The sequence below is a fragment of the Trachypithecus francoisi genome, unplaced genomic scaffold (genome assembly GCF_009764315.1).
Source record: "Trachypithecus francoisi isolate TF-2019V2 unplaced genomic scaffold, Tfra_2.0 Contig01579, whole genome shotgun sequence".
NCBI lineage: Eukaryota > Metazoa > Chordata > Mammalia > Primates > Cercopithecidae > Trachypithecus > Trachypithecus francoisi.
The window spans coordinates 30,148,856-30,161,013 of NW_022681442.1; the positions used below are offsets into that span (position 1 = coordinate 30,148,856).

At 39.3% G+C, this 12,158-nt stretch overlaps 1 protein-coding gene across 9 annotated transcripts in view; it reads right to left on the reverse strand.

The window, feature by feature from the left end:
* BTRC (beta-transducin repeat containing E3 ubiquitin protein ligase) overlaps window positions 1-12,158 on the reverse strand; it is a 210,334-nt gene that overhangs the window by 14,941 nt on the left and 183,235 nt on the right. For 3 of the 9 annotated variants that reach the window (XM_033185266.1, XM_033185296.1, XM_033185287.1), the window contains 4 exons: window positions 10,823-11,072; window positions 10,260-10,378; window positions 9,082-9,192; window positions 7,354-7,432 (listed from right to left, as the gene is read on the reverse strand). In XM_033185266.1, coding sequence (XP_033041157.1) covers window positions 7,354-7,432; window positions 9,082-9,192; window positions 10,260-10,378; window positions 10,823-11,072 — 559 coding nt within the window. Of the gene's footprint in view, window positions 1-4,771; window positions 5,267-7,353; window positions 7,433-9,081; window positions 9,193-9,276; window positions 10,137-10,259; window positions 10,379-10,822; window positions 11,073-12,158 lie in introns of those variants that run through there. The other 6 variants (XM_033185277.1, XM_033185291.1, XM_033185262.1 and 3 more) reach the window with 5 other exon arrangements.

The window sequence follows — 12,158 nt, forward strand, 5'->3', positions numbered from 1 at the left end:
CTGTCACAACTGTAAGAAGAAATAGACAAATTCAGGGAGACATAAAAATTCCTCTCAATAATTGGTAAGGACAAGTAGAAAAATCACTAAGGATACAGAAGTCCTGAATATTATAAACCAACTTAATTGACATTTTTTGGGATGTAGCTAAAATAGTGATTAGAATTACTTCTAATAACATTTATAGCTTCGACTGATTATATTAAAAAAAAAAAGTTTCAAAGTCAATGACCTTAGTTTCTACCTTAAGAAGCTAGAAAAAGAAAAACAAAATCAATGAAATTGAAAAAGGAAACATGACTGTGCTCCTACAGACATTAAAAGGATAATAAGGGAATATGATGAATAACTTTATTTCAATAAATTTGATAATTTAGATAAAATGGCCAAACTTCTTGGAAGACAAAGTATTAAAGTTGACTTCAGAAGAAATATTACATCTGAAGAGTGCTGTATTTATTAAAGAAACCGAAGTTGTCATTAAAACTTTCCACAAAGAAAATTCCAGGTCTAGATGCTTCACTAGTGAATTCTATCAAGCATTTAAAGAAGCATAATATCACGTATGCAAACTCTTAGAAAATGGATGAGGGAACACTTCAAAAATTATTTTATAAAGCCAACATTATCATGACAGTCAACCAGAGACACAGAAAATAAAGCAACAAATCAATATCCCTTACAAACACAGATATACACACACACACACAAATCCTTAAAAAGATATTAGCAAAGTGAATCCAACAACACATAAAAAGGATTATACCTCATGAACAAGTGGGGTTTATACCAGCAATGCAAAGGATTTAAAGCTTAAAAAATTCAATGCAATATACCAATTAACAGAATAAAAGTGAAAAACCATATGATTATCTCAATGGATCAGATAAAGCATTTCACAAAATCCAACATGCATTCCTCACAAAAACTCTCAGCAATCTAGGAACAGAAGAGAACTGCCTATTCCCCTGATAATGGGGTCATTATGAAAAACCTATAGCTGACATACATCTATATATACATATATGTGAAATGGTGACAGACTGAATGCCTTTCGCCTAAGATCATGAACAAGAAAGGGACATTCACTCTTACCAATTGTTTTTAACATTGTACTGGAGGTCTTAGCCAGTGCAATTAAAAAAAAAAAAAAAAGAGAGAGAGAGAAATAAAAGATACACAGATTGGGAAATAAGTAAAGTAAATTTCTATGTATTTGCAATGAACAATCAGAAACCAAGGTTTAAAAATACCTTTTCTAATAGCATTAAAAATACAAAATATTTAGGGATAAATGTGACAAAAGATGTGCAAAACCTTTACACTGAAAGCTACAACATGGCTGAGAAATTTAAAAAGACCTAAACAAATGGAGAGATAAAGACTCAATATTGTTCAAAAGTCAATGTTCTCCAAACGGATCTAGAGTCAAAACAAGTCCAACAAAAATCCCAGCAGGTGGAGTGGCTCAGGCCTATAATCCAAGCACTTTGGGAGTCTGAGGTAGGAGTACTATTTGAGGCTAGGAGTTTGAGATCAGTCTGGGCAACACACTGAGACCCCATACCTACTTTATTAAAAAATTAAAAAACATTCCCAGCAGACTTTTTTTTGGTTGAAATTAGCAAACTGATTTTAAAATTAACATGAAAAATCAAAGGCCCCAAAAACCTTTGAAAAAGACAAAGCTGAAAGACTCGTATTACTTGACTTCAAGAGTCGGTAAAAAGCTGCAGTAATCAAAATAAAATTATACTGGAATCAAGACAGACAAAAATCAATGGAACAGAACAGATTCCCAAAGTAGAGTCGCACATATATGGTCAATTCATTTTTGACAAAGCTGCAAAAGCATTTCGAAAGGACAGTCTTTTGAATAAATGGTGCTGGAACAACTGGATATTCATGTGTAAAAAAGCCCTTTGATCTATACCTTGTACCATATGCAGAGATTAACTCAAAATGGATCATAGACGAACATATAAACTGAAAACTATAAAACTTAGAGAAGAAAACACAGGGAAAAATCCTTGTGACTTTGGATTAGTCAAAGGTTTTTTTGAGATACAATAGCAAGTAACATACGCCATAATAGAAAAAGTCAATACAGTGAACTTAAAATTAAGAACTGTTTTTTGAAAGACGCTTTTAAGAAAACAAAGAAACAAATTATGAATGTGAAGAAAATATTTGTGAATGACATCTGATAAAGCATTTGTAACTCAGAACACATAAGAGAATCTCAAAACTCAATAACCATTCAATTAAAAAATGGGAATAGGCCGGGCGCGGTGGCTCAAGCCTGTAATCCCAGCACTTTGGGAGGCTGAGACGGGTGGATCACGATGTCAGGAGATCGAGACCATCCTGGCTAACACGGTGAAACCCCGTCTCTACTAAAAATAAAAAAAAAACTAGCTGGGCGAGGTGGCGGGCGCCTGTAGTCCCAGCTACTCGGGAGGCTGAGGCAGGAGAATGGCGTAAACCCGGGAGGCGGAGCTTGCAGTGAGCTGAGATCCGGCCACTGCACTCCAGTCCGGGAGACAGAGCGAGACTCCGCCTCAAAAAAAAAAAAAAAAAAAAAAGGGAATAGATTTGAACACACTTCACCAAAGTAGACATACAGATGGCAAGAACAGATGTTCCACTTTATTAATCATCAGAGATACATGAATTAAACCACAATGAGAATGACTAAAGACTGTGCTCAGTACTAGCAAGAATGTGGAGTAACTGGAACTCTCATACATTGCTATACTATAATGTAAAATGGTAAACCACTTTGAAAAACAGTTTGGCAGTTTCTAAAAAAATTTTAAACATACACTTATACCATATGACCTAGTCATCTGCTCCTAGGTATTTACCTCAGAGAAATAAAAGCAAAAAGCATACATGCATCCCAAGACTTCTACATAGATGTTTATAGAAACTTTGTTAACAGCCAAAAATGAGAAACAATCAGTAAATGGGTATAATCATACAATAGAATACTACTCAGCAAATTTTCAAAGGAAATGAAATATTGATATACATCAACAACATGGGTGAATCTCAAAAATAATTGTACTTAGAGGCTGGGCATGGTGGCTCACGCCTGTAATCCCAGCATTTTGGGAGACTGAGGTGGGCAGATCACGAAGTCAAGAGATTGAGATCATCTTGGCCAACATGGTGAAACCCCGTCTCTATTAAAAAAACACAAAAATTAGCTGGGCGTGGTGGCACACACCTGTAGTCCCAGCTACTCGGGAGGCTGAGGCAGGAGAATCGCTTGAACCCAGGAGGCAGAGGTTGCAGTAAGCCGAGATCATACCACGGCACTCCAGTCTGGCAACAGAGTGAGACTCTGTCTCAAAAAAAAAAAGTGCTTAATGAAAAGAGACAGGCAAAAAAGTATTTAATATATGATTCCATTTTTATACAACCTAATCAACAGTGCAAACTAATCAACAGTGACAGAAAGCAGATCCATGGTTGCCTGGAGATTGGGGCAGGGGGAGGTGGGATGGGCTCTGATGGAAAAGGAAGGAGGGACTAATCAAGGGGCATGAGCGTATCTTCATTATTTGTGGTTTCACTGGTATATACATATGTCAGAATTTATTAACTTGTACACTTCCTTTTTTTTTTTTTTGAGACAGGGTCTCACTCTGTTGCCCAGGCTGGAGTACACTGGCTCAAGCAATCCTCCTGTTTGGATGAACGGAGGCAAGATGGTACACTTCCGGGTTCTTCATCCCCCACCCCCCCCGCCCCCCGCTTTTCCCTCGCGCGCAAAAATGCAGCCGGCGCCCAGGAAGGTGCAGACCAACTGGGCATGCGCCAGGTGACGTCAATCCGAAGAGACCAAGATTTACCTGGTCGCACCTGTGGAACGCCCCCTGACACGCCCGTGCCCCGCCTATTGCCCTCCCACTCCTAGAAAAGCCGCTCGGGAGGGACGCCCCTCGCGGCCTTCTCACAGCCCCACTCCTGTCGGGATGTCGGGACTGTGGGAACTCCATCCGAGAGCCCCACCGGGGGACTCTGTCAGCCTTCTTTGCTGGAGGCCGACAGACCTCTTCCCCACACCTTAGGTGACCAAAATAAACTTGCAGTTTTGCTCCTACACTTGCCTAGTCACTGGTTCTTTTGTGCCCGCTCTGGTGATCTTAGAAAAACAAATCACCTCCCACCTCAGCCTCCCAAGTAGCTGGGAGTACAGGTGCCTGCCACCATGCCTGGCTAATTTTTTGTTTAGTTTTTATAGAGATGAGGTCTCAACATGCTGCCCAGGCTGCTCTTTAACTCCTGAGCTCAAGCGATCTGCCTGCCTCAGCCCCACAAAGGGCTGAGATTACAGGCACAACCCACTATGCCTGTCCAAGTTGTACACTTTCAGTATGTCCATTTATAATATGTCCATTATACCTATATAAATCTATTTTAATAAACAACTCAATAAATAAAATGGTTGCAAGATCTGAATGGTCACAAAAGAAGATAAGCATTCACAAAAAGATGTTCAGTATTATTAGCTACAATAGAAAGACAAATTAAGCTAACAATGATATATCGCTACACACCCCCACAAATGGATCTAATTTAAAAAAATACTGACAATACCAAGTGCTGGCAAGGATATAGAAAAATTGAACTCTTATACATTGTTGGTGAAAATGTAAAATGCTTAAAATTAAAAAAAAATTTTTTAAATAAATAAATAAGGATGAGGTATTGCTATGTTGCCCAGACTGGTCTCAATTTGCAAAATCCCATGCCACTTTGGGAAATAGCTTGGCAGTTTCTTTTAAATTTTAAGAATACACTTTCATAAAATCCAGAAATCATACTCCTATATCTACCCAAGATAAATAAAAACAGTATGGACATAGTAAAGACTATATGGAAATGTTTTTGTGGCTTTACTAAGAATCAACAAAAACTGGAAACATTCCAAATGTCCTTATATTGGTGAATGAATAAACAAACTGGCTAATTCATACAGTGGAATACTACTCAGCAATAAAAAGCAACAAAGTATTTATACATACAACCACATGGATGAATCTCCAATGAACTTAAAAAAAGCCAAACACAAAAGGCTACATGCTCCATGATTTATCAGATGTTCATGAGACAGCAAACTATAGGGATAAAAATCAGATGAATAGTCGATAACAGTTGCTAATGGGTAAGGGGAGTAAATTGATATGAAAGGGCATAAAGAACTCTTGAGGATGATGGAAATGTTGTACATGTTGATGTGGTGACGGTTACACAACTGCAAAATTAATAGAAAAATGTCTTAAAGAGTGAATTTTGCTGCATATAAATTGTGCCTAAAAACCAGACTTAGATTAATTATAAATGAAAGAAAATACACATTTTAGGCCTGGCACAGGGAGGCAGAAGCAGAAGGATCACTTGGGTTCAGCAGTTTGAGGCTACAGTGAGCTATGTTCATGCCTGTGAATAGCCACTGCACTCTAGCCTGGGCAACTGTGCCCTGCCCCTTGTTGTATTTAAAGCACAGTCATTTTTTAAGAGAGAGGTTCTCTTAAAAAGAAAAACTTTCTTAAAAAGGAAAAGTATACATTTAAAAAGATATGTGTGAAACATGTAGGTAAAGCATGTTTGGTATGGTAAGAATGTGCTTTAAATACCACAATGGGCGGGGCATAGCGGCTCACACTTGTAATCTCAGCACTTTGGGAGGCTAAGGCAGGAGGATCGCTTGAGGCCAGGAGTTTAAGACCAGCCTGGGCAACATAGTGAGACCCTGTCTCCACAAAAATGAAAACGGTGCTGTGGTTAGAGCCTGTAACGCCAGCTATACTTGAGGGCTAAAGCAAGAGTACTGCTTCAGTCCAGGAGTTGGAGGTTGCAGTGAGCTATGATTGTGCCACTTCACTATAGCCTGGGTGACAGAGGAAGACCCTGTCTTATACATACACACATAAATCCAACAAGGAAGACAAGAAATATAACCTCTTTCTCTTCTCGAGAGCCAAGAATGCCTAAATGTTGACAGTCAGGATTTAGTACACTGGGTTTCAAATGCTTGCTCTCATCTTTTCTCCGAGTGCTGCAAAAGATTCTGTCCACCCTGTTGCTCCAACTAATTTTCTTTTCCTTTTTTTTTTTTTTTGAGACGGAGTCTTGCTTTGTTGGCCGCGCTGGAGTGCAGTGGCCAGATCTCAGCTCACTGTAGGCTCTGCCTCCCGGGTTTACACCATTCTCCTGCCTCAGCCTCCGGAGTAGCTGGGACTACAGGCGCCCGCCACCTCGCCCGGCTAGTTTTTTTTGTATTTTTAGTAGAGACGGGGTTTCACAGTGTTAGCCAGGATGGTCTCGATCTCCTGACCTCGTGATCCGCCCGTCTCAGCCTCCCAAAGTGCTGGGATCACAGGCTTGAGCCACCGCGCCCGGCTGCTCCAACTAATTTTCTAATGGAAGTGGTATTTATCAATCCGGGCCCCTAGCTAACAACATGATAAAGAATTCAGTGCTTCTGAAAGTGGTATTTCTCCTTCTGAATCACTTTTTTCCCCAAATGTCAAAAGTGGGTATATGGGGAATAAAAATGATGGGTTCAAGTTGCTGGAGGCACTAGCTCATGAATAGGCTGCAGAATTAAGGGGCTGAAGGGGGGGGGGCGGCGGTTCATGCAGATTCCCAGAGCACTTTTTTTTTTTTTTTAAGATCGAGTTTCACTCTTGTTGCCCAGGCTGGAGTGCAAGGGTGATCTCGGCTCACTGCAACCTCCGCCTCTCAGGTTCAAGCGATTCTGTTGCCTCAGCCTCCCGAGTAGCTGGGATTACAGGCGCCCACCACCATGCTCGGCTAATTTGTTTTTATTTTTAGTAGAGATAGGGTTTCACCATGTTGGTCAAGCTGGTCTTGAACTCCTGACCTCCATCCGCTTTGACCTCCCAAAGTGCTGGGATAACAGACACGAGCCACCGCACCCAGCCCCCAGGGTACTTTTTGAAGGCACAGGTGTACAGGTCCTCAGATTTTGGACAGGTTCCAATTTGAATAATTATACTCTCTCTCCCTTAGTACCCCCTGCTGTTTCTGGTGGATACAGAATTCTTATTCACTTCCTGCACTAAACTGTTGTATAGAGTTGCTGTGCAGCTGTTAAACAGCTGCCACATTTCTCTCCATATATAGTCTCTAAAGCATTTTTGGATGAAAGGAATTATATAAACATATTTTATTGTCATGTACTGGTTGCCTTACCACTTAGTTATAGGTTTTGTGAGGTTGTAACTATTAAATTCAAATCCATATTCCACAGCACATCAATGTTTAATTTCTTCCCCCACCTGCTCTCCAATGCTCTCTAAACAGCAAGGCTCTTACCACAAGGGTCCGTAGACAGAGTGTCCCTGCAGGAGCACGGGGGTCCAAAGCAGCCACAAGATCCCACACTTTAATTTTTCTAAAGATCAAAAAGGGGACAAAAATGCTAGTTAAAAGCAAAAGTAAGAGAACACAGGGAAGAACAGTAGAAATTCACGGCAATAAATATGGATGGTGAGTATAGTTGAAATGTACGTGATTAACCTACAAATGAGAAACAGGCTAGCTTTAACCAAACTGAAGACATTTAATAGTAAAGTTAAACCACACTTTGGGATCAAGAGGAGATCTTGTACATTAGACCTCTTAATGATATTACATAGACCTAGAAATCTACAACTCTGAGGCATCCTCTTCCTGGTCACTTCTAAGAGTGGCCCAGGTCACATGTACTGAGGGACTGGGGTCCATGTAAGAGCAATGGAGTTTATATAAGTAAGCCCTCATCTTTTGATTTAAATAAGTGTAGCTCTTCCAAAAATCTTTTATAGGCCATGTTTCCTCAAGGTACATAACAGACAAATTTCAAGACAGGTGGGTACAGATCAAAGCCAGGGCAATAAGAAAATATTGTCTTGACCAAGCTGGAACATGTCACCACACTCTGAACAATTTCCCAAGGTTGTAACAGTGATGGCTGACCCAAAGCAGAAGAAGTGAGCAGGTTCTTGCTGCTTGCATTGGCTAATTCATGTATCAGTATAGTTAGCTCATGAACTAAAATAATGTTGTTAGTTTCTGATATTTAAAAAGTTGCCAATATTTGAACCGTAGCCTTCTACCCTTCACCCCCAAAATCAGGCAGTTTGACAAAAAGAAACGATAAGGAGTCCTTCGTAGGTGAATAACTTTTTTTTTTTTGAGACGGAGTCTTGCTCTATCACCCAGGCTGGAGTGCAGTGGTGCAATCTTGGCTCACTGCAACCTCTGCCTCCCTGGTTCAAGCAATTCTCCTGCCTCAGTCTCCTGAGTAGCTGAGATTACAGGCGCCCGCAACCACACTTGGCTAATTTTTGTACTTTTAGTAGAGACTGGGTTTTGCCATGTTGGCCAGACTGGTCTTGAACTCCTGACCTCAAGTGATCTGCCTGTCTCGGTCTCCCAAAGTGTTGGGATTACATGCACAAGCCACTGTGCCCAGCCTACTTTTGTTTGAATTTACTCTGTGTTTAGGATTGGTGGACATGGGGTCCATTCACAACATTAATGGATTCCATAACCACTAGAAATTAGAAGAAAATAAAGATGACTAAACTCATAAATGAAATGCTAGGATGACAAGTGATGACAAGAGAACTGTACTTTTAAAAATTACTAAAAGAGATAAAAAATCCAAGAGATCAAAATTCGAGATCTTACCACACTAAGTCCCCAAATACTGCCCTCTAGTGTTTCTGTTTTGTTAACAGGTTACCATTTTACATGGGTAGCCTGTTAACACTGCGTTTTTCTTGTTTTGCTTTACAGGGCAAAACAGTCAAATACGTAACCAAATAACCAAAATATGAATGGCAACCATGTGCAAACAAGTATAATAAAATGATTGGAAATAATATTTCAGGACACTAAACCAAGGAGAGGTAAATATACAGATTAAAGAAATATGGTATCACTTTGTGTAAAATCTATAAGCTTTTAGAAACAAGGAATGGTAATGTTTAACACCATAAACATAAGGAAGGATTAAGATGTAGATTTTCTCTTTTTACACTCTGTTAGCACACTCACCCATCATAGGCCCCACTGACTATCCTCTTGTTATCAAATCGAATACAACGCACCAATTCCTCATGGCCTTCTAACACTCGTAAACATGCACCACATTCTATGTCCCATAATCTGGAAGAGAAAATTGAGTCAAGTGAATTTTCACATATTCTTTTCTAAGCCTGAAATGTTATAATACACTTTATATGCCTTCTAAAAATTCACAAAATAAAATTAATCACCACCCACACAGATATGTACTGCTTTCAATGTAATTTATTTCCTTTCTGCTATATAACTCACACAGAAAAATGTAGGTTTAAGTTCAAACATAAAATGTATTTTCAAAGCACAGTGCTTTACATAATTCTGTAAACAGGTTCTTCCAGGCATAAAAACGAATTCAACGCACACAGCTGCCTGAGAAGGAAATGACCGAGCTAAGAAAGTAGTTTCCTGAAGTCATCAAACTGAATGAGATACAGATTATCAGTGATGTCCTGTTCTCACAAAACACCTCCCCCTCTGCCATGGTGGACACTTCTTTCACCACTGTCCAGGACAGTTCTTCTCAGAGAATGTAAATGCAAATCTCAAAAACTTTTGTGTATTAATTTAAAAAACTGTATGTTTTCAGAGCAATTCAAATGATTTCTAGGAATAATTTCCTTAGATATAACAAACAGTAGCTCTATCTGTTGTTTTTTTAATGGCCTTTTCATCCTTTTAGTACTTCACTGAAGGGTGATGATGGATAAATCTTCCAAATTCTAATCATGTCTATGTCATTCATCTTTGTGAAGGGAAAACCCCAAAAAGGGCTTCCAACTGTGAAACCTTCATAATTTCAAATACAGGTAACTCTCTGGCCAATTATGTAATGCTAAGACAAAAATTACATAATTTCTAGTAAGGAAACAAATCTTTTCATTTCTTGAAAACAATGGCAAAGAAAAGGCTTTTAGCTGTTTATTAGCACTTTTCAACTGTAGACAGGAGAAATTTAAAAAGAAGGCCAACAAAAGGCTTTGCTGTGCTGCTTCTCTGCTTGGGGCAAACTTCTAACCTGTAAGAAGCTACAGAAAGGAAACACAGTTGATTATAAACATAACAAAATTACAGACTTGTATGATCTGTGCATTAGTAATGAATGGGAGCATAATATCGATCCCTTATGATACAAGGTACTAGGTGCTCACCTGATAGTGTTGTCAGATGAGCCACTTACTACCAGCCTGTCCCTGTACTGCAAACAGGCAATGCCTCGTTTGTGTCCATTTAAGGTCCTTACAAATTCACAAGTACTTGTGTTCCATACCTGAAAAAGAAAATGGCATTGAGCAGTTGATTTGGTGCTTTTACTGGTAAAATCTATGGCAACTGGAGTCTTAGGGAAGCAGAAAACAGGACTGAACCATTAGAGGGAAGTCAACTTCTCAAACAAATAAAACAAAGGACAATTTAAATTCATGGTAATAGAGGCTAATTTGCAGTTGGCTGTTATCACATGAGAATTCCTCAAATTGATTTATTCTTCTAGGGTTAGTCTCTTCTCACACTCACGATTATTTATAGGAATAAAATACCTCGGCCAAATTGTCACACAACGTCTCACTTATTACCTTTTCACTTGTAGAATAGTCTCTGAATTAAATATTACATTTTTCTGCACCAATGTTTAAATATGAAATTGCCCTTGATCAAATTTTCATATGAATTCCCCCATTCTAAGTTGGAAACTTACTGAAAAATGCCATATTACCTTTATAGTTCTATCCCCAGATGCAGAAACGATGTACTTGTCATCAAAGTCTACAACATTGACAGCAGCTCGGTGTCCGACCAGCACCCTCCGGAGGGTAATGTCAGTTGGGGAGGCCATATCCCATACAGCAATGGAACGATCTTTGGAGCAGGTCACCATCATGCCATTATTGAAACGCAAGTGCAGAACTGCTTCACAATGGTGAATCAACGTGTTTAGCATTTCACCTGTATTTACATCCCACACTCTGGAAGCGACAGATGAGATTTAGATGGTACTCAAGCTACAATCTGTTACCTATATTTGACCATCATGCGCCCTTCCACCCCTTATATTTAGAAAGAGTGCCAGACCGGGAGAGTGGGAGAAGGAAGGGAATGGGATGCTGCCAGTGTGTCCTTAAGACATACTGCTTGAAATATGGGCAAGTTGTGGAGGGCAAGGATGAGGTGGCAGCCACTGTTACCTAATAATTTGGCCCAGACTGTAAAACTTCTGACATTCAATTGGATACCATTAGTAAGATACATTTTAAATGGGGAATCTGATTAATAACAGTAGCATTAGTGTCCATCCCAATGATAGCCCTCAGGAGCCAGAAATGACACAGGCTAAGATGCTTCTGTCACATACTTAGTAATGTGAATTTGAGTTTGATTACCCTGGATCTCAGGTTTTATCATAAAGGTCAAAGGCCAAGATAACCACAACTCTAATTCTAAGCCCCCATTTCTGTGTTTTGAAGTAGGCAGAGGTTTAAAACAGCCCCTGCATTGTAAATATGGGCTTCACAGCAGAGTGTGGGGTCCTGGGATAGCTTGAGAATTTTGTGTGATGATATATTTTGATTATTCTATTTTTGTTTATTTACTTTGGGTTTTATAACATGTTATTTCCTTTTTCCAGTTTAGCCCCCTTTTATAGAATATCATTTTTTCTTTATAAATGATGTTAGCATCTACAGTGTTTCAGATTCTGTGGGGCACTCGCTCCACAAGCACCAATAAATGTTAAATGTCAGTAACTACAAGGACGAGTTTGCTATGCCTTTAAGTCAAAAGACAAAAAACAGGAACAGTCTTTTCTATTCACAGAGGATAACTTGGAAAGGTAAACATTTAACTTTAGAGTATCTAACAATGCAGTTAACTGCTTTTTCCCTAGGTCTATTTTTTTTTAAAGTTACTTTTGAAGCATTATGTTTGCTAATCCTTTAGCTTAAGGCAAAATTCCTAACAGAGGTTCCCAGCAGTGCTGCTGGTACCCAGAACTCAAGCTATCCCAGACTCCAGCAGTATAATGACTATGTCATCAAATCACTAATGCCTCTGGA